Raw genomic sequence first — 22,535 nt, 5'->3', positions numbered from 1 at the left:
TGCGTATTGTCCTTCCTCTCTTGGTAAGCATATTTGAAATGTTACTCATGAGTGCAACATAATTTCTGTGTTGCATATTAACTAATTCTTTAAGGAATATTGATTAACTGAGGGCATATCCATTAGTAAAAAATATAAAACTCTGTACAAAAACATATACATAGATTAAGAGTATTGGAATTGATTAACTACCACAAAAATAAAAATATATTTAATGGAAAAGAAACAAAGCTTAAGAGAACATACTCTGTATGCTTCTTTTTGTTCCACTCTTTGAAAATAAGTTTACTGAGATAAGAAGTGTTCATTTTTATTGATTGTTTTCGTGCACCAACCACATGAAAATATGGAAACACATCTCCTAAAGCTTCTGTCTCAACCATTCCTACAAATAGAAAAAATTACACAAAGTTACAGATTGCAATATAAAAAATTCAATCAAATATGTATGTTTATAATCAATTAAAATGTTGATGTACCTATGAAGACGATCGATCATTTGTGTTTGAATGAAGCAAAACTTCTTTAAATACTACATTCTTCGTAAATACGCCATCTTCACCAACTATGGATCCTTTTTTAACCAAAACTTTTGTGGTTGACTCTGATACTCCTCTCGACAATGCAACATATAATTGTCCATGACTAAAAACATGATCTGGGAGGTAAACACCTACATGTGGGATAGTCTGACCTTGAGATTTGTTTATGGTCAAAGAGAAGCTCAGTTTGACTGGAAATTGCTTTCTTGTTAGTTGAAATGGTAGCCCAGCATTTTCTGCACTTTTCAAAGGAATTCTAGGTAGAAAAACTCTAGTCCCAGCAAACTGTCCTGTTAGTATCTCAGCATCAATCAGATTTTGGTACGAACCACGACACAACAATCTAGTACCGTTACACAATCCCAATTTAGGGTCAATATTCCTTAAAAGCATGATTGGAGCACCTACTTTCAAAGTTAACTTGTGGGGTGGCAGCCCACCTGCAGTTATTGAGTTCAGAAACTCTGGTTGGTACAAATTTCTCATGTCATCTTCAACAGAGTCAAATGAGTACAATGTAATTTCTTCACCCGGAAACATATTGATTATCTTTTCATTCAACACGTCCACATCATCGTTTATAGGAGTAATCAATGCTCTGTCCACCATGTATCTTGCATCATTTACATGATCACCCAAATTGGGGAAAACTTCATCAATAATTTGATTGATAGATTGGTCACTTTCCCATGGAACCACCATGCGTTCTGGTAATCTCATCATTTCGTCGTCAATGACTTGTTCACTTCCATCGCCAACACGAAGTAGAAATTCTGCAAATTGGTGGTCATTTATGGATCTCATATTCTGTCTCAATCTCAATATCTTTGTTTGTGCCCAAAATGTTGCTTTCACAATGGAGGCTTGAATGAGTTCAGACTTCGTTCCTTTAGGAATAACAGGGAGAACTTGACGAAAATCTCCCCCAAAAATCATTATCTTTCCACCAAACGGTAATTCGACATCCATTATGTCTCGAAATGTTCTATCAAGTGCTTCAAACACATGTCGATGTGTCATAGGTGCCTCATCCCAAATAATTGCAGTGGAATCTTGTATCAGTCGTGCTAGAGCAGACTGTTTACTTATGGAACACACGGATGATGCATCTACATTGAGTGGAATCTTGAATCTAGAGTGAGCTGTCCTCCCGCCGGACAATAAATTTGCAGCAATTCCAGATGATGCTGTGGCTAAGACTATATGATTCATTCTTCTCAACTTTGCTAGCAATGCACGATATAAGTACGTCTTCCCAGTACCTCCAGGACCATCGATAAAAAATAATGCACTTTCTCCTCCCTCAACTGCGGCCATTATGGTGTTGAATGCAATCATTTGGTCGTTGTTAAGGTGGTCAATTGCATCAATATCTTCTTGCGGGATATTTATAGAAATTTCGTCTTCAATACATCTCGGTATTCCTAGACTATCTTCTGGCTCACTTGTCATTTCAGGCAGATCAAATTCTCCAGTGCCCTTATTAAATTGTTCTAGCATTCTATTTAGATCTCGAAGTAGCCTGTTTCTGACAGAAATATCGACAATATCACTTGAAGAAGAATAATCTTCAATCATGAAAGGATAAAATTCATCCCACAATCTTCGAACACCAGTTGGTTGACTATACACCAAAATTGTGACGAATAATCTTCTCAAAGCTGATGGCATTCTAATTGCAGAGGCCTCTAACAGACATTGTCGGATGTTATTGTCATCTTCCAGCAAACCTCGTTTCTCTGCCGCTTCCTTAAAAGTAGTTTGCAGAACTCCATTAATAGTAAGCAAATCACGAAATGATCTCGGTCCTCTTATATGATTGAGAAGGACACGTAGGTAAAATTTCTCACCTTCAGAGGGTGAAACACTGTATATTCTTCCAATTACCTTGTAGTTGTTCCTTCTTTTCACCCAAGCTTTTTGCTTACTATCCCACCTATAGTATTGAGGGAATTCTCGATACAGATATCGTCTTGCTTCCGGATCCATACGGTTCATGGTGAAATATTCAGTAAGCATAGACTTCTGTGCATGCTCATCTGCTAGAATGTCTTCTACAGTCTCATTTGCATCGAATCTGATTTGTTGCATGTTTGGAAGATGTATTTGTAATCTGTCGACTGTTGGATATATTCTGTTCATTACAAATTTAAATATCCTCCATAAAGCCTCTGGTGCACAAACCCACCTTGCATCGACAAATTGTCTTATTTCATCGAACTCTGGGTCAGATTGCACTTGAACTGCAACTCTATCAGGACCTTTGTAGACATACTTATATAAGTATTTGACACTCTTTATGCTCCCACATATTTCAACATTGATGTGACAATCATACCGTAGCAACAACCACGGGTTATAAGGAACAACCCAACTATTATCCACCATTGTGTCTCCAGATCTACGTAGAGGGACTGGTAAGCGACTTGCTCGTCTTCGATATATAGGATATGCATCGTTTCCTTGCACAGTGAAATTTACAAATGATTTTGGATAACTTTTATTGCATCTCCCATTCTTCATACATGAAGACTGTTGGTTTAAGGTTCCACATGGACCGTGAATCATATGTTTCAACACCAGATCATAAAGTTGTGGCTCTTCATCTTTATCTGGTATTTCTGCTCTAACAATGCGGTCATAATCTTCAGGGTTATTAAGCTTATCATTTTCATCCAACATGACCAGCATGTGTACATGTGGTAGGCCCCGTTTCTGAAATTCAACGACAAAAGCATGAGCAATAACTCTTCCCAATACCCCTTTGGTGATGATGTCTTCTTTTAGCTGCTCAAGTTTTGAACGAAATACCCTGACCTCTAAATCTGGACGATCTTGTGATGTTTGTCCAGGGAGTAGCTCACTTTTAATTTCTTCCCAATTCGGGTTACACGTCATAGTGATAAACAAATCTGGTCTGCCATACTTTTGAACCAAAGCCATCGCATCTTGGTACCGTTGGTACATATCACGTGGACTTCCAACAAATGATGATGGCAGAATTGTCCTATGACCGACGTTACCTAAGAAAATGTGAATCTATATTAAATATTTCTACAATTGTACAATTGAAAAACTCACATATCTGATATATAGGTGAAAGTGAAATATTAATTCTTACCTGCATTGTTTTCCCCTGCAATAAAAGAGTCTTGAAGTCCTTGATAAAATTCTTTCCTAATTGTATCTTGGTTACTGCGAAGCCATCTGAGTTTTTGGGATTCAATTTTCACGTAATTATCTACAACATACTGTTGTAAGAGCCGTCCGCCTCGAAGTAGAGGATTTTCATCACCTAGGCGCATCTGCACAATCAATTTTTTATTTATTTAGCAGGTGTTTAAGTATGATTTTTTTTTCATTTAATGCAATAGGAACTAAAGTGGAAAAAAAAATGTACTAACCTGTAACATATATGCATAATAGTCGCAACATGACATAGGTCTTCCATTCTCATCATGACTATTAATATCCCACCCATATGTTCCATAAGGTAATAACAAAGGATACTGCATGGGGTCGTAATATCCGACCGAGTCTTTAACATTCCAGAGTCTTCCACTAATTGTTTGGACAATTAAATCTCTTCCATTCGGATTGATGTCGCCCCCTCCTACTATAATAGCAGCAACTTGTGATGCAGATGGTAAACAATACTGACGTTGATTAGAAGGCTGCTCTCTTATGATGAGCCTGCAATTGGGCAAGTCTTGGCGCTGTCCGAGGCTTCGAAATTGATGGACAAATGGATTATAGTGATTCAATATCTGTTGTATCTTTTCAACCAGTGCCCTGTCTAAAACTACACTTTCAGACAATCGATTGTCAAGTTCATGCTCGGTGTCATATATGTAAGCTTGTAGATATCGTGGTCTCGCCCCTTCACTTGGTAAAAGCCCACCAATCTTATGATATATAGAACCTTGTGCACGAAAAGTATAAATTCCACGACCTCGAAGATTAATGGATTCATCAACATGCACACCCATTGAAGTGAACGCAAACACATTATTATAGGCTCGGATATTTTGTCTGAATTTTCTACCCACATCTGTTTGGTCAGAAAAGAGCTGGATCATCTCTGGCGGAGAGGGTATTAGAGGCAGAACAATATTTCCTTTCGAACAACACAAATTGAAGGTCTCTCGATGAAATAACCGTGCATTGCAGTATGGACATGTTCTTAGTGCAGGCAATCGACAAAATGGGACACCCCATCCCTCATTAAAATCTCTAGCGCAGTTTGAATTTACTACTGCTCTCCTTGTACGCCGCACTGGGTCAACACTGCTGCTGCGCTGATCCTGTGGGTTATTCTCTAGCTCAGTGTTGTTGTTCTGATCCTCATGATTATTCACCATATGCTCGTTGTTATTGTGGTCCTCATCGTGATTATTCATTGTGACATTAGGCATCTCTATTTATAAGTGAAAATATACAATTTTAGCAAAAACACCTAATAAAAATTCACTTATGTGAATAGGTTGGATATAAATATTTGGTAAGCTTACCGTAAGGCACAGAATTCTGAATAACCACATTGCTCGGTCGAGACGTAGTCGAACGGGCTAATTGTCTTATGTGGGTCAAGCGCACCCTTGTAGCATCTTGGTCATGGTTTTGGGAATAGGATGAAACTCTTGAACTTATGCTCTCGTTGTCGGAGTGTACTATTAACATAATAATAAGCAATTGTCAATTATTTTAATTCCAACTATTAAGTTTAGAATTTTTGTTTCGTGTTATTAGTACACATATCCATACATCGTGTAACGGTAAACTCTAGCGATGTAACTTGCAAGTATTAAGAGGAAAAAAATAAAAATAAAAACTCTTAACAGTGGCATAGTTAAGAAATACAAAAGTACCTGGAGCTAGCCTATTCCTATTACTTGGGCCCGCCTCTTGTCCATGGTCACTTACATTTTCCACGGCTAGTCGCTTTCCCCTAGCATGAGCTCGCCGCCGTGCCAAATAGGCTTCATGTTGTGTAGAACTCATCGATTGTCTCCATTCCTGATGGCTAGCACGCGCACGCTCTCTATGATCCATTTGTGTCGTGCCTGTTCCTATAAAAATATAATAAAATATTAATATTTTTCCAAAGCTGTTGCTCCGTTCATCTCTCTTTCTATACTTTTCAGTGGAAGATAACAAAAAGATCTTGAGCAAAAAGGGCTGATAGTAAATTATTAATTTCAGAAAAGTTTATCTTTTTTTTTTTTTTCGATTTTAGTTTGAAAATAGAAAAGTTTCTAATTGCTAATTTCAGAAAACACATTCAATTTCAGTCTCCCTATAGAAAAGTTTGTAATTGCTAATTTCAGAAAACACATTCAATTTCATTCTCCCTACTAAGTTTAACCCATTGTTGGGTCTGGTGGAGAAAACTGCTATATAGTTTGGTATACGTGTACTATCCATGTAAACTACTATCCTTAATTTTATTTTTTTCTAGCCATCTCTATTTACAACTCATAGACAAAAGATATGATTCACTGATTTATAAAGAATTGCATTACTGATGAAATTAATCATAACATCACAGGTTGCAATGAAAATGTCTTTTTCAAACTCATGCTTACTTACGGCGAATGAAATGATAAATCATTCTGAACAACATATTTAGATATATGGTTACTTTTACCACGACCAAAGACAATCTACTGGTTTATTGTCATCAACACCTTACTTGCTTTTAAACAATTAAATGATCGAGTGGTAACGGTGTGTTACGGTAACACCGCATCAAAACATAGCTACAACTCCTCTAGTAATTTTATGGTAGTTTCAGTATTAGCCATTTAGGCCAGTACGTACTTGAAGCATCCACAGTCTGGGTTGCCCCTGATTCGTCTCTGTGAACCTGACTCGGTCTAGTATGTGAACCTGAGTTAGACATAGTGGTATGTGAACCCAACATGACCTGATTTAACTGTCGAGTTGCCCAGTCTTTTGGTGTTTACTGCATGAAAAGACGTACACTATAATCTTTATTAATTAAGCCAATTCTCAGGCACATGAATTAGAAGCAGATTCAACAAAATGTAAGAACTTCAAAGCAAGTAAACCTGTGAAAGAACTAAAATGTCAAAATGTATCAGGCATCATGCTAGGTGACCAAAGTATTAACATTTCTCAGCAATTCTCAGAAGAAGAAGAAGAAAAAAGTCTTCAAATCACAACCAAAAAATCCCACTCAAAAACAGAGGAAAAAAAAACAATTGATGCACACACCAATTCAAACGTACTTGACTTGAAATTTTCACTGAAAAGTTTTGCCAGGTATGTCTTGAGGATACAAAGAGGTTACTTTCAGCATATTTGTTACTTTCTAATTGTCTTATAACTATATTTCCGAGCAATGTACGCGTTAAAGAGAAATAAAGGTCATCAATGAGTTTCACTTAGACAGCCTAAAGCAAGAGAAGTAAAAATGCAATTAGGGGGCAGATTAAAGGAAAACCTAAATTCCAAGCAGGTAATTTCCTTTGGGAAAAGATTGAAAAAGATTAAAAAATAAATAAATTATGGAATGATACAAAACTTCAAACATCATTATAGCTAAAAATAATTCGCACATAGATCAGCATATTAATATTGGAGTGATTATAGAATTACCTTGTCATTAACTTTCGTTTTATGAGACACCATCAACTGGAGAGAAGCATAAGCAAGATCTCACACGTTGCATCAACCAAGTACAAAAAACTTGCTAATGCTGATCTGTGAGGTTCCTCTAAACTTTCAAAAAACATAACATCACATCTTGATAATGCGAACCCAAATAATGTGATTGTTTTCCTTGACCACTGAGATTATTTTCCTTAACCTGTATAGGAAACAAAATTAATGAAAACAAATTAAAGGATCAAACATATGAAAATAAAGAAACAAACAGAACCGAAGACAAAAGAGATATCTCTAACAACATGGGAGATATCTCTAACAAAACAGATGGCACAATCACAAACAATCCCTATTTTTTTTTTTTAAAGTCTTTTGGCAATAGAAAATAAGGATTCAAATTAATGTATATAGTAAGTAGTAACTCAAGAAGCATAGATTGTAACTTGCATATCAAAATGAGTAAAAAAGAATTTGCAGACCTCATAGTCTCTCTGTAGACCTTATGTCTAAGTATCTGTAAACAAATACAAAGGAAAAAGAATAGAGGCTTTTATGACCTTAAAGAGAGCAAACAAAGAAAACCTCAAAGCTGCACTAAATAAAAGTTATCAGAACCTCAATTCATATAACAGTAATAAGAACACCCAAAATAATAAATCTCAAAATGCTTAGATGGAGATAAGATCACAATCTAAATGGAAGAACTGAGGGAAGGAAAATAACAAACCTCAATCTAATAATCTGTAAAACATAAATCCAGGGAGAGAATTGTTACCAGACCATGAGGAGGTAGAAACAAATCAAAATGAAAAAAGGGCCAATCAAGAACTTTAGTGAGATCTATCTCTAACCAAGAGGAAAAATCAGCAACATCAATATGACATGAATGTGTAAACGTAAAAATATGAATGGGAAAGCCAAAGGAACATCAGAATCACTACCAAAACAGTAAACAAATTGAAAGGAAGACCAACATCGACATCTACGAATAATATATTCAAACACAATTATTAGTTGCAGTCCTAATTCATATCTAACACAGAAAATGAAGAACCTAACCAATTTTGCTGGAAGCTCTTAGCAGATACACCATGGAATCCCAACTTTAGATAGCCACTGCCCTTTCCTTGTTTTCTTCCTGGATAGGATTTTAGACGACTACCCTGTTCAGGAACAAATAAAAAGAAGACCCAGAAAAAAATGCTAAAATCATCGCACACAGTCATAGTATCATCAATTACTAACCCCAATCAAAGTAAACAAAGAAGAAGAATAAAAATTCTTTCTGCAAAAAACAATCTAATGAACAAAAAGATTATGCATACATTATCCCCTCGACATGAAAAAAGAGAATTAAATTAAAAATAAAAAGAACTATGCAATTGGGAAACCAAATGAGTTCAATCGAGAAGAACAGAGGGATTAGATTACCTGGAACCATAACTTCTTTGATATCTGCAAGATTCAAAGAAAACCACATTAAAAAAATCAGTTAGGAAATTCCAAAAGGAAAAAAAAAGCGAAACATAAACAGAATGATCATTCGACTGGAAGTCTCTAATGAAAACCAAACTTCAAAATTTACCCAATGCCAACCTCAAGTGAATCTACAAACTTTCAAAAAACATAACATCACAAATAAGGACAATTCGGCAGGACCAAACCTATCCTCCTGGGTGGGTTTGATCCTTGATGGCAGAACATACTTTGATATTATAAATCAAACCCGTGATTGGATTATAGAAAACCCGAGAAGATAACAAATTGAATCTGAAAAACGTAATTTGAAAATTACCCAATGGGAATTATCAAGTCTGCAATAGTGGATTCGTCTTCTACTTGAGCAAAACAAAACCCAAAATCTGAAATGACCCAATGGCAATTAGCAAGTCTGCAAACCGTCACCCGATTTGTTTCTTTCTCTTTCTCCTCCTCCTGGGTTTGATTGTGCTCTGCTCTTCTTTCTTTCTGTGTATCTTATTTTCGTATGAACTGTAAGTTGGAAGAGGGATGAGTCCTGATGCATCCATTTGTACACCGATTTTCTCCCACGTCGTCTTGTGCATCGATCTGTGTTGAGATCGTGGCCCGGCAGTTCTTCTCTAGTCTGGAGATCGTGCGCGACTGCGTCTTTGTTCTCTCTCTCTCTCCCCCCTCTCTTTTGCCGCAGAATTTGTTGGGAATTTTTTTTTCCCTTCTCTTCTCTGCCGCAGCAGAATCCTTACCCCTTTATTTTATTGTCAAGATTACCATCATATCCTTCATACAGTATTTATAGATTTATGGAGCTTTAATAAAGTATAGGCATTTCAGGTACTTCAAAAATTTAACCATTCTCTACAGAATTGGCTTAATTAATAAAGATGACAGGTTTTCAACGACGACAATCGTCGGTAAAGAGGCCTTTTGGTTTTGTAAGGTCAAAGATTCAGAACTGAATTACACTATTATATATAGGGTATTTTCTTCCATTGAATATGAACTTGTTTTATAACAGCAAAGGAATCTATGTCACAGAGATCTACATTTTTCTTCAATGATTTAACAAAAATGGGGGGTAAAGAAAAAAAAAAGATACACAACAACCCGCAATATTTCAAAAGAATTTTCTATTGCTTCCTGCTTCCTTCCCCCAGTTAAACTTCTCAAGGGGAACCCTAACAGTATTCGGCTTTCACACAGCAATGCAGTGCCGTTCTGCTTGAAAACTGTTGGAACCAGATTTTTCAGGCTATAGTTGCAACTGATATCTCCCAACTCCCTTATTCAATTCTTTCTATATTTGCACATCCAACAGGAAGCATCTGTATAACCCTCGTTTGGGTCTTGAATTGTTAAGCCTGCAACAGTAAGAACTGGTTATGACATGTAAACTATGTATATAAGACTGAGCATACAGCAGAAAGGTGCTTACTGGTCAATGAGGTATCTGAACAATAATGAATGAAATGAAGTACAAAGAAGTAAAAATGGCCGCCCCAGCAAGAAAATTATGAAGCAGCCTTTGGTTGTCTTTTGTGGGTACAAAGACTGTCTTAAGTGTATTCGTTAACTCAAAAAGCCTATGAGATACCTGCAGAACCAAGCAACAGAACAGCACAAGGTGAGAATTAGTAGGCAGAGTTTGCTCGAAAAAGTTCAAGGGGTAAATAAGATTCTCTTACCAAAACATAGATGGCAGTTGTCAACATGAAATTGAGCATGGGATAGTTTGGAATGACCGAGAGAAGCCACTTAGGTTGTCCATTAGGGGTGTTTGATCTGTACATGTATATAGGAATATTTTTATTTAAATGTCTAAATAGAAAGGCATTTGCACAGACTAAAGATGCATCACACTGGTTATGAAATTTTGGACTCGGTGGACTTATGAGTTCAACTAAAAATAAATAAATAGATGAGTGCTGCATACCTCAACCAGATGTGGAACTGTGAAATATAGGTCTCCAGAGTAATCTTGCCAAGCCACCTAGTAATACAGAGTGCAATAATACATCAGCAAAATCTTGCATATCATGACAAAATTAGCCCTGAACAATAATTAACCTTGAAAAGCATAACGTGATCAAGGGTAGACTAGTGTGAACATTCAGGTAAAAGTACGTACGCAAAGAGAGTCAAAGAGGAGTTCCGCAGCTGCTGAGTAAAGTTTCGTAAGCATATATAAACTCTGTAATCACATTAAGCAAGGGTAATAGTAAGCCATCTGATTAAATCCCAAGCAAGGCATTCCCTTCTAAATTGAAGAATAGATAAGAAATTGTATAACACGCACGTTATGGGAATCCATGATGTGTAGGGATGCAACTTGTTGTATGAAACCTTGTCCAGCTTGTAAATACATTCATACCACAGATAACCAACCTGAAAAGGAAAAATGAGCATGATCAAAACACAAATTTGTAGTATACGAAAACAATTACAATTATATAAGCAGATAAAGATATGCCACACAACTTACAAATAAAGCGACAGAAACTATTCCTGCTTTAATTGAGACTCTCCTTTTGGTATCAGATTCCTCCAATTTCTCCATCCATTTTTCAACCTAAGATATGACATTTCAAAAATGCAGTAGTTAGAATATCAACAGAGCAAAAAGCAAGCAGATGCATAGAAATTCAAGGCATTACAGTAGGATGATAATACGCATATATCATTCCAATGATCCATATGTAGCGATCCAGTCCAGATCTAAAATGCCATTCATGCAGCCGAGGGAGATCTGGTTTTGCAGGATCAGTATACCCTGCAAAGTGAAGAAGTTTTCAGTCATACATGACCCAGTTCAAGAGTACCAAACCAACATATTTTCACTTGTCTGTATAAGGAATCTCAAATCAACACAAGACCCCATTATGAAACTCAAAAGACAGGCTAAACTTTTTAAAGTGATATGATTTTATAAAAAAAACAAAATAAAAACACGAAGATAATTAAGACAAAATTATCCAGAGTTGGAGCATTCCTACCAAAAATAAACAAATAGGAAAAAATTTAGAGTCCAGGACGAATGTAACTAAATTTCTGCCAAGTCTTCCCAGAGTCAGAAGAACCAGAAGAAAAAAAAAAAGTTGCTCTATTTCACAACAGTAACTAAGACATAAAAAAAATTTAACAAAAGAAAAAGAAAAAAACAACCCGAGATCTGATATGTACTTACCCAATAAGAAAGCTAATGGACGCCAAACTATGTCAAAAACCCCAGGAATTTCCCAAATCAAGATAACCACAAGAAAGCATGCAAGAATCTTCATAGCCATTACTGATCTGATTTCATTGTACTTGCTAAAGATACCAAGCGCTCCATACACCATAAGAGTGAAGAGCGTGTGCATTGGGCAGATGTAATACAGCATATAGTCATTGTTAAGAACAATACAGCAAAACGCCACAAAAAAATTCAGCCGCCACATCATCTGCATTGTTCAATAATGAATACAAGAAACCCGGATTATTACTCTATTACTCCCCAATGAAATTTAAGAAATGATAATACTGCCCAAAACTAAACTACCTGAGCAAAGCGAGCGAGGCTAAAATCCTTTCTAATGTAGTAATAGGAAAAGTTTCCAAATCCAGTCATCCAAACATATGCAGCAATAAACATACGTATTGCATTGTATATCTCGCTTGCAGCAAAGTAATGGTACAATAGAAACAGGACCTGTCACAAACAAAAAAAATTCAAAATCAATATTAAATGTAATTCTAATAAACAACTATGTAGTTAGAGGACTGAGGAGCTATACATGTAAAGATTTAACATAATGTACTTCCAGTTCAAACCTGATTAACTCTAAAGGGATAAAAGCCAAATCTTATATACATGTTTTACTCATTTATCTACAGCCTCATGAAGCTCAAGCAACACCAATAATACCAAAGAATGATATATGATTGTTCCAGGCAGATAAACTTTGATGATATCACAAATTCATATCCAAAAAAGCATAAACAAATTACAATGGCAGGTGGTCACCTAGAGTAGAAGTAAAATCATCACAAAATTCAATTCTTTCCCAAAACAAAACCTACAAGCTAAAAGAAAATGAGTACTTGCCTGCATCCACCCTTTCCATTCCTCCGTTTGATGCCGATTTAGGTAAAATATGGATTTCCCAGAGAATGCCGATTTGTCAGAGTGTTTCCTCAAAGATGTCATTGCTGAAACTATGACGAGGAGAAGGCATAGAAAGATAAAAAGATCCCTATTGTAGTTCTGTACAAAAGAAAGAAGCAGTAAATCAATATTTACAGACTAAACATCTAGCTTATTGTGCTCATGACATGCACTCAGGTGAAAACAGGACCTTCTATTTTTATCTATAAGTGACACTAGTAACACATCAGTCATTAAAATGACAACAGTAACTTTGCTTTTATATAACATTCACTAGATGAAATAATTAGTTTTTTAGAAACAGAGAAGAAATATTAAAGATAGGATCATATTATACCATAGTATCATTTGTATCCAGATGTGAAATGATGTGCACATGCAAGTGAATGAGATATAACACTTAAAAAAGAAAAGGACAACATAAAAAAGATAACAGATTACGATATCTAATAGGACCATACACAATAGTGTGATGAAAGTGGCACTGTTATGCTAATTTTCACAAAATGGAATCATCAGTGATTTAAGAATAGATCAGATAGCCGTGAAAATTGTACCTTTGTGGAATAGCCCAGTACATTTGTGCGGTCACATATGTAGAAATAAAACAGAATTGCACCAAGCTCAGACCTACAGTTAATGTCCAGTATGGCATAAGTAAATTATATAACATTTTTCCCCTGAGAAGAGTTGTATTACACTAAATACTCACATCACTCTTAGAGTTAGTCGGTGTTCCAGTAGAAAAGAGTCATCCATGGTCAGAAACCTGGAAATAAGAACCAGAACATAAGAAAGGCCCGAAAGTAAATGAACATGAAATTCAATGCTGAAGATGCATATCATAGAGAGAACCTCATTAAGTTCAGTTTGATGGATGAACTATTAAACTTTACAGACGCTGATCTCGAAAGACCTCCTTCCAGCAAAACAGCCCGATCATCTTCCTTGACTGTCTCTTCTCCCAACTCAACCAGATTGCTATCTGAATGACTACACAATACAAGAAACACTTGTTCAGCATCAGAACATATTGGTCGGAAAAGAAAAAAAATTATGTTCTCACAAATCCTTGTTATCTAATTTCTGATCAAACAGCATCTGAAATACTTCTACCACTCATCTACACCTCCAGACTCCAAATTTGATGATTTGTACCAGCTGATTTGTGGACATGATAAACTTCTCCGCTATTTCATCATATTTCTAACTGAATTTTGTTTCATATTTAAAAGTGTGGTTTCCAATAATTTTGAACCCTAAGGTGGTATTTTTGGGGATTGGAACGGGTTTCCAGAAACCCATGGAATCCATCATTTCCATTCCAGTGTTTTAAAATGTTTAAATGAAAAATAAAACAGAGCAAAAACTATCAGAAGAGCAGCAAAGTTTTAATTCTGGAAGCATAAATATTACTGTATGGTTGCTGTTATGATCTGGTTTAAAAAATAAAATAAAAACAAATAGGATGGGTTTTCATGTGACTCCAACAGAGACTGGAACTAACTCATTGTGTACCCCAACATAGGGCCATAACAACTCTACATGAGGCCTGAATGGGCTACTTTTGATTGAAAAGGGCAGGAGAAAATAAGTATAATACTAAACATTGAGAAGAAAAATTCTAGTCATTGTCATCTCAAGTCGACCTATACCGTGGTTAATAGGAAAGCCACATCCTTGCATCAGTTAAGACAAGTAAAGACAAACTAAATGCTTTCCACTATCTCATATTTCCATGAAGGTACTAAGGAACATGAATATTTAGCCAATAGAATTGAAGAAAGTCCAAGTCGAATATCACCATTTTAAGGCGGAAACTTACGCTTTAGGAACAGATGAAGATTTTTTATACTCCAGGTACTCTGCATATATCCATGTGACAAAAACCGGGATGATTCCAAGCAAAAAGGACACCTGGGACATGATATCAAAGCTTTAATAACTGTGCTAGAATCAATTCATGCAAAAATGAATGAGCAGAAATAAAGAAAATTGAAAATGGGAGTAGTGATGCAGCATGTGATTCAATAGCACAGGTTACTTTCTGTAGATAAATGAGAATGAGGACAGTTATCCTGATGCAACTTTAAATTAACTGGGCGAACTAATTTCTAATGCATTTCTTGTCAAGAATAATTAAGCGATCTGAATATATGGAGGCCAATAACAAAGAAATCCACATGACAAACCATTCTCACATCATAATATTTTTAACAAGCATCCACATGAGTTTCGTCCTTGGGAACAATCCATGTTGATTCCCAGTTGCAGTTTACACACTACATTACATGTATGAGATAACAAAAACTACCTTACATTAAATTTCTTAGCTTCTTTCTCACCGAGATGCAAGATTTAACGTTCCCGTCTTTCCATTCTTTTTTACAAGTTATAGCACCGTCAAAGAATTTATCCATCTACAGAAACTAAAGTATGAAAAGCAACTCATGGTTCATAGTCAACTTGTGGCAGTAAAATTGGATTGGATTTATATGTATAGACACACAATCGACACTGAGATGTGACACATAACCTTCTTCAACCCTCAATTCGGTAATCCACCAACCCCTAGTCCACTACTAACAGCAATGCATTACAAATTGAACCCAATGTTCCTCAGATCAAAAGCTCGAAAAGTCGAAAACAAAGCAAAACTCACGAACCACTAATCCACACACATTTCCAGATCCTCATCAAAATTTCACAACCAAAACTCAAAACAAACCAAATTAAACATCTCCAGCATTGAATCAAAACCATCACTACCTGCCCAGGAGTAACAGGCCCAGCGTCCACCATTCTCGATCCCTCAAATCGGGTCCAACCTGCAAAAACCCGACCCGGAAATGAGCAACGACAAAAAAAACCCAGTACAATCGGACAATTGAAAACGCAGATCGAAGAGTGGTGTTACTTACCTAGTGGAAGAGTTCAGAGAGTGAGTAGTACTCTATGGGGCATTGGGGGAGAGGAGGAGCATAAATACGGAAACCCTAGCTGAAGCGAAACGGGGTCGTTTTAGTTGTGTGTTGCTTGAAGAATGGGGAAAGCGTCGGAAGGTACGTCGCTCTCTCGTGTTTCAGCGGTTGGGTGATAGTTGTTGCTGTTGCTGGGGTTTGCCGTTTTGTTTTCCAAAGAGAATGACGGGATTATAAATTAATGACTGTAATTAGGTACCTCATTACTATCGTTTCCCTTATTAATTTGATTCATTATTACTGGATTTAGTTACTAATTCGTTGACTGGATCGGGGATGGTAATAGTCTTCGTTGACTTCCAATTTTAGGGGAAACCTACAGAAGCGCCAAATTGAAGGGTTTCACTAATTTTGGCAAGTATTCAAAAAATAATAATTTTAGTGTTTAATCATAACAAATTAGATGAAGACATGACGTTATGTAAATAATTTATTTATTTTTTGAATAAAAAAGTCATGTAAATATAGGATAAAGAATTGAGAATTTCTATTAGGACCTTCAAATCTGCTCACTTGACCTCACTCTATTATGAATTATTAAATGACATATATAACCTACTATAAAATGACTATTAAGGACAATAATTATACCAAAAAAATATTATATTTATTTTATGTAGACTTTCCAATTCAATAATATTAGATTGTATTCCTTATCTATTTTCATTTTCCAATTTCACTACATACTCATTAAAGCATTCATATATATTTAATAAGAATTAAAAATATGATTAAGATCATGTGACATAAAAATGTGTGATATATATGTTGAACGCATATTGGTGAGAGAAAACAAAATAAATCCTCTTATGATTTATGACCTAAATCTAAGTCAATCCATTATATTTGCAACAACAAAAAAAACTGAAAAAGCTAAAAATATTTAAATAAATAATCATGTGGTACAAAAAATAAACATTAAAAAACGAATGATTTTTTTTTTTAATAAAAACAAATGATTTCTTTTTTTTTTCTTTTTTTTTTGCACAGCTAAAATAGAAAAAAAAAATTATAAAAAAAAATTATTAAAAAAAACATAATAGTTCATGGCATTTTCTTATTGATTAGACATTAATTTTTGAAACTCAAGTTTGATTAAGAAATGTATATTTAGTTAAGATTTATAGAGTGATTAAATCATTGAAATGACTAAATTTTTTATTTTAAAGATAATAATTTGTTTGCAAATTATATGAGTAAGGTTAGTGAGGTTCAGTGAGTAAATTTAGTATTTGAAAATTTGATAAGAGGTGTAAAAAGCATAGAAGTCAAGTGAGTAAATTTAGAGGTTCCAATAGAAAAATTCTAAAGAATTTGGTGCACAATGGAGCAAAGGCGGTTACCAGTTTTGTTACAAATACTTGTCGAACCATTTAATGATTACACAAACTTGTCGAGTTGTTTGATGAATGTGATGAAATTTCTTTGAGAATGAAGGTAAGAAGTTGATGAATTACTTTAGAAATTATGACTTACGATTAACTTTAGACACCGTTTAGTTTGGTTTATGAATGGAAAATGAGAAACTTAAAACTTAAGGAGAGGGAATGAATTCTATGTCCCCCTTCTCAACAAGTACTATTTCCACTTATGCTCATACTCAATCTTCTAATATGCAAACCTATATGCAATCATTTTTAATTCGTAAAGTTATGCACATGAGAAAGTAAAGCAAACTCATCGGCATACCGAATCGTCTAATCTGTAAACCAATCCAAGCCTCATAAACACTGCAATTGCTAAAACTTTACACTGGGCAAACATTAATTATGTGCCTCGACTCTTATAGGAAAAAGTAAATAAATAAATGTTCAAATATTAATAAGAATATAATAGACCAAATATATTACTTGAGTGAGAGAAGGGAATTAAGCACGCACTAGTAGATTGAGATGCCATGCAGTTCTATAAATTCATATTATCAATGCCGCCAATCATGCGTGGTTGGTCAAATTATGATCAGTTTAAGTAGTTGATCATTTGGTTAACTATATATGCATATAATTTATAGTTATTAGCTCAAAGGACAGGACCAATATTTGAATTAATTGTAGAGTAAGGACGAAGCAGAATAGCAGATTGAGTAATTAATGTTTTTGGGTAGAACCATAGAAGTAGTAGTGCTTCTAAAGGAATCACCTACCTTTTATTGTTGCTTAACTTCTTTCCTATGTTTCCTAGCATGCTGCTTGGGATGATTAATTAATCAAAGCTTACTACAGTGGATATGAAAACTATAAGCTTAATAAGTTATCCTCAGTTGCCTACTATTTGGTAGGGATTTAGGGAATTCAAAAGCATTAGGGATTTTAATTATTTGTATGGCCAAATGGCCCAAATCGTTGAATAAATACGGATTAGTATTATGGCCATCAACTTGCTCAGCTTTAAGATTCTGAGTAAACCATGGAAAAAAAGGAGACTATAAAGCGGTTGCCTCATTAACAACCTCCCCTCGATCAGGTCAATGCATTCCGCACCAAATTGGAATTACTCCGATTGTTGATCAACACCATGCTTCACACACACGAGTGGAAAAAGTCTATATCTTTTCACTGATAAACTTTACTACAGATATATATATATATATATATATATATATATTTTATAGAGCTATTGATACATAATCCATCATTAATCAAAGTGATCAAACACAACCGAAGTCACGCACATGTGATGATCCAGCTCGATCACTAGGAAAACTGCTAAACATGAAAAATTAAATTTGGGGGTGTCGAGAGGCCCTAGCCATACGTCCGACACTAACGGGACACTTGGGCACTCAACCAGTGAACATCAACTCTTCAGCACATTTTTGACGCCACAACATCTTGCTGAGGAGTAAGGAGAGAAATCAGAGTTTGAATTAAATAATACTCATATTATCAGCTTCAGCACATTCTACCGTTTGAGCAAAGATTAAGCAGACTTTCCAAACTAATTTGAATGCACCTAACGCAAGATGCTATGTGGTAGAATTGGGTTTAGGTGTGGATAGAGTGTATGTAATTTAGTTACGGGCAATTAGGCCCATAACCCCAAATTATGATTTGGATAAATTTATTGTAGCAAGTTAATAACTCCTACGCTCTATCTTTCTTGTATTTTTTTGTAAATTCTTCTGGCAATTTAACTCGATCCTTGCTAAACTGGAGAAGCAAATTTTATTTTATCCCAATCAACATATGAGTGAATCATGTTGCTCTTAGAAAACGAAGTATATTTGTAAATTTGTAATCGATCAGATTTTGTAATGGCTTAATATTATAAATATATATATTTGACAAAACCTAAATCTAAGTATCTGAACATCAAGTGTTCTACACTTTTCTTTCGCTCAGAATTCTCACGCTACATTTTTTCCATGACATATTTCTAATTATAATGGGTTCACAGTTGTTGGTAATTTCTTATACCATTCAAGAAAAGAAAACATCAAGTAGTACTTTAAACATCCCACCATGCATGATGCATACAGGCTAGGCAGCAAGCTAGGATCTTTTACATCCATTGCATTGCTTTTGTAGTTGAATTACAAGCATTTACCAACCAATATCGATCAGTACTCTGAAACTATACTACCAAACTCTTACAAAACCATTTAATTACTCTTCCCTAGCTAGCAGCCTAGCTAGCTAGCTAGCTAGTCACCTTCAAATCAAAAAAGAAAAATATCTAAATCTCCCTGTAGACTTGTAGAGATCATATGTAGAACGTCTCAATGGATCTTTCTTCTTCCCATTCGAAGCAGAATCATTAGAAAGCAATCGTAGCGGAAGCGTGCTGGGGCGACCGGCCGACGACGTTCATCGGGTTATTGCCCTACTGCCATTTCGCAGGACAACCCCATCGAACACCTTCTCGTTTCGAAGCCGCAGCTAAATTTTGGCAAGAGCGAGAAATAAGAGAGTCGAACTCTTGCCGTGTAATCAGTGCTCAACTACAGTACGACCTAGTACGTACTGACCCACTGCATATAAAACTTACTTAACTAATAATTGAAATGATCAGATCGAGGTGAAGATAGATTAATATTAATATATCTATATTCTAATAATTAAGTCAATCAACGATCATGGAGCTAGTAATTATCATATCTACAATGATAGAGAGAGGTAGCTAGCTAGCTAGGTCATGGCTCGTGTTTGAAAAACATAGAGGGAACCACGTCCTGCAAAAGCCCATATTGATCTGCAGGTAACTGATGATACTGCTGAGGAAAGTTAACATTTCTCGAGGAATAAATCCCGCCGGGGCCGGCGCCTCCTCCGTCGTTTCTCATCATCATCTGAGGCGTCGCCATCTGAAACAAATACTCCTGAGGAAAGCTAGGACCCGAAGACGACGTGGTCGGCGCAGCAGACGCGTACATAGACGAAGGTGAGAACAATGCATGGTGGTGGTGAGCTGCATTGATGTTGATGCTTCCTCGGAGAGTAGCCGGGATCGGATGGTTGTGCTGCCCCTCGTAGGTGGTGATCACCGTCGACGGGTCCTCAAATGACCTTTCTACCCTCTTCTTCACCCCACATTTCTGCGTCGTGCATCGGTAGTAGCTTCTGCAATATTATTAAAAGAGAGCCGTGCTCAAATCAAACACAACTTAAACAAGAAAACGGCCAAAACATAAGGCGGAAAAGAAATTATTTAGTCAACCTTTGGTTTTAGTAAAACAGTAAAAAAGTTTCCATTAAGTGATTTGGGATGGAGTAAAAGATCAGAAACTGCAGTAATGAAATGAAAGCTAAACCGCTAAAGCTAGCACATGTGCGCATACACAAGCAACTCTCAAAGTTAAACGTTTCGTTCGTGCATCATGGTTTTCCTGATTAAGGACAACTTTTTTGGTGGGTAATTTTTAAGTGTGAACAAAGAAATAAGCTACTTTTGTCTATAATCAAATTATATTGAGTAGCAGGTAATACCTAGGGTAGGGGCTGTTTTTGACAGCTTTCTGACCGTATTTTCTCCATCTGTATCCGTCTTCTAGATGATCAACCTCACTCTTGGTCATGAAGGCAAATCGAGGCTCTCTTTGCTTTTTCTCTCCTTTCTTCTTCACTATCTTGCTCCTGCATATATAGGTATTCGATCGTCATCACCGTTAATTAATCAGATCGAGTATGCATAATTGCATATGCCATGATCAAAAGAATTAATTAAGCTGCAATACTTTGAATGCAGAAAAAATATTTGAGGGTATTCAATACATAGTACCTACTGGTTCCGAAAACTTAAAACTATGAAAAATGGATCGATATATATATCTACTAAGCTGACAAGCACTTACGATTTCTTGGGGCTATGAACATCTCCTCCTTCTTCAGAAGACCCTTTTGGCTGTGGCTGCTGCCTATCTTTCTTGCTCTTGTTACCGGAGTCCTCTTCGGCGCCGGCCTCAGCTGAAGACGATGAAACCGAAGAGTTTGGTGTCACATGAACTTCACCATCGCTACTAACATGACCTCCACCACCACCTAAGTATCCGAGATTATCAACAGGCTTTTGATGGCTGCCTTCGTCAATGGAGGAAAATACTTCGTGATCGGAGGGTGAAGACGATAAGCCGAAAGCCGTTGCAAGCGAGTTGTACTCTGTGAAGCTGGTGTTCATGTATGAAGGAACATCAAACCCCTGTAATAGATTATTGTAAGCTGGGGATGATGAACCAGAAACTTTTGGGTTGTTCATGATCATTCCACCATTAAGTTGTCCGTGATCATACTGAAATAGGTCATGGTAGTAAAGGTCTTTAGGTTCATGATGATGATCAGACATGGAAGAAGAGCGAACAAGATGGGAGAAGAACAAAGAATTAGTTTTGCTGGAGAATAGAGAGGACTACTACTCTTTGTTTCAACAATTGGAATCTGTCTCTCTATAAATATTGATGATTTGAGTATTATATAATTGAGAAGAGAGAGTCCATAGGTTTGAATTTGGACTTGTTATAATCACTTTATGAAGGAGGTTGACAAAACACCTTCCAATATTGAGAGGACCAAAAAGTGCCTCCGCATTTGGAAACATTTTGAGTCCTTGATACTCCCATTGTTTTATTTAAGTAAAACCATTATTTTGGTTTCTCTTTTTTATGAATTGTAATTTCCCTATAAATAAATATACGTAGTAGTGTAGTACAAAATTAGAATATATATATATATATATATATGTATGTATGTATGTAAATTTGAATGAGTTCTAATATCCATAATAATTTGGTCTATTGACTTTAATAGAATAAAGTTGTTTTAGCAGATTTTTTCTATTTATCGATCAAATCAAATAATTTGATTGAAGAATTACATTGCGTGTGCGAAATAGAAATAGAAAATAAATGTATTGTTCTTTCAAATTAAGATGCATTCAATAATGTAGACCTAATGACCTATACAAATTATGGAATCTGTACGAACGAAATGAAATTCACGATCATCCTCATAATTCTGTGTGGTCCTTTCCATTATTCAGACTTTTAGTATGAATTGATGAACAGTGTTAGGAATATTATTAGGCATACGTACACGTGGCGCTAGTGGCACCGGTATTTGACCGTATTCTAGTCTACTGTAGACTCTGGAGTGGGCACGTGGTAGACCACACTCCCACAACATGTGCTTGTCTTTCGTTTGCTGATCCCAGACTTACGTCACCATCTTACCCTCTGGATTTTCTGCGACGCCTGTCGTGTATTTTGTTTTCTGACCACCGACTTTAGGGTTTGATGGACATATCATCTATTACGACAGTATTTGTAGC

General features: G+C 35.9%; 3 protein-coding genes across 13 annotated transcripts; all 3 read right to left on the bottom strand.

Moving 5' to 3' along the window:
• Positions 1–161: 161 nt before the first annotated feature.
• Positions 162–9,478, bottom strand: LOC112202877. Of its 11 annotated transcripts, none has more exons than XM_024343901.2 (12): positions 8,968–9,478; positions 8,604–8,627; positions 8,232–8,335; positions 7,652–7,686; positions 7,164–7,374; positions 6,363–6,507; positions 5,411–5,611; positions 5,054–5,212; positions 3,947–4,959; positions 3,664–3,847; positions 480–3,565; positions 162–385 (listed from the first exon to the last, which is right to left on the bottom strand). In XM_024343901.2, exons 6-11 carry the CDS (start codon positions 6,463–6,465, stop codon positions 480–482), a joined length of 4,746 nt encoding a protein of 1,581 aa, XP_024199669.1. In that variant the 5' UTR covers positions 6,466–6,507; positions 7,164–7,374; positions 7,652–7,686; positions 8,232–8,335; positions 8,604–8,627; positions 8,968–9,478; the 3' UTR covers positions 162–385. The 11 variants fall into 11 exon arrangements, with proteins under 11 accessions (XP_024199669.1, XP_024199673.1, XP_024199671.1 ...); XM_024343905.2 differs by having other exon boundaries at positions 8,232–8,310; XM_024343903.2 differs by lacking the exon at positions 7,652–7,686 and having other exon boundaries at positions 8,769–9,478.
• Positions 9,479–9,626: 148 nt separating this feature from the next.
• LOC112202879 (protein REDUCED WALL ACETYLATION 1) lies at positions 9,627–15,932 on the bottom strand. The gene is made up of 17 exons (XM_024343909.2): positions 15,717–15,932; positions 15,565–15,623; positions 14,621–14,712; positions 13,651–13,788; positions 13,508–13,564; positions 13,353–13,425; positions 12,736–12,894; positions 12,190–12,339; positions 11,836–12,091; positions 11,306–11,421; positions 11,134–11,220; positions 10,948–11,036; positions 10,780–10,842; positions 10,585–10,641; positions 10,337–10,433; positions 10,087–10,245; positions 9,627–10,012 (listed from the first exon to the last, which is right to left on the bottom strand). The coding sequence occupies exons 2-16, from the start codon at positions 15,595–15,597 to the stop codon at positions 10,090–10,092; spliced, it is 1,623 nt and encodes a 540-aa protein (XP_024199677.1). The 5' UTR covers positions 15,598–15,623; positions 15,717–15,932; the 3' UTR covers positions 9,627–10,012; positions 10,087–10,089.
• Positions 15,933–19,172: 3,240 nt separating this feature from the next.
• LOC112166319 (WRKY transcription factor 71) lies at positions 19,173–21,663 on the bottom strand. The gene is made up of 3 exons (XM_024303135.2): positions 21,067–21,663; positions 20,702–20,848; positions 19,173–20,335 (listed from the first exon to the last, which is right to left on the bottom strand). Exons 1-3 carry the CDS (start codon positions 21,552–21,554, stop codon positions 19,909–19,911), a joined length of 1,062 nt encoding a protein of 353 aa, XP_024158903.1. The 5' UTR covers positions 21,555–21,663; the 3' UTR covers positions 19,173–19,908.
• Positions 21,664–22,535: the final 872 nt, after the last annotated feature.

The sequence above is a fragment of the Rosa chinensis genome, chromosome 5 (assembly GCF_002994745.2).
Source record: "Rosa chinensis cultivar Old Blush chromosome 5, RchiOBHm-V2, whole genome shotgun sequence".
In the NCBI taxonomy this organism is placed as follows: domain Eukaryota; kingdom Viridiplantae; phylum Streptophyta; class Magnoliopsida; order Rosales; family Rosaceae; genus Rosa; species Rosa chinensis.
This window is presented reverse-complemented; position numbering and strand designations above follow the sequence as displayed.

Bases quoted from the DNA above. Each gene is read 5' to 3' on its own strand.
- LOC112166319 (XM_024303135.2), bottom strand. From the start codon at position 21,554: ATGTCTGATCATCATCATGAACCTAAAGACCTTTACTACCATGACCTA. The intron at 20,849-21,066 runs GTAAGTGCTTGT...CTATATATGCAG, and splicing joins GTTCATAGCCCCAAGAAATC to GAGCAAGATAGTGAAGAAGA. The intron at 20,336-20,701 runs GTATTACCTGCT...ATAATATTGCAG, and splicing joins AAAAACAGCCCCTACCCTAG to AAGCTACTACCGATGCACGA.
- LOC112202879 (XM_024343909.2), bottom strand. From the start codon at position 15,597: ATGGTGGACGCTGGGCCTGTTACTCCTGGGCAG. The intron at 12,895-13,352 runs GTACAATTTTCA...TCTTTTGTACAG, and splicing joins TACTGGGCTATTCCACAAAG to AACTACAATAGGGATCTTTT. The intron at 12,340-12,735 runs GCAAGTACTCAT...TGTTTGTGACAG, and splicing joins AATGGAAAGGGTGGATGCAG to GTCCTGTTTCTATTGTACCA.
- LOC112202877 (XM_040505579.1), bottom strand. From the start codon at position 6,465: ATGTTGGGTTCACATACCACTATGTCTAACTCAGGTTCACATACTAGA. The intron at 4,960-5,053 runs GTAAGCTTACCA...ACTTATAAATAG, and splicing joins TCAGAATTCTGTGCCTTACG to AGATGCCTAATGTCACAATG. The intron at 3,566-3,663 runs GTAAGAATTAAT...ACATTTTCTTAG, and splicing joins TGCAGGGGAAAACAATGCAG to GTAACGTCGGTCATAGGACA.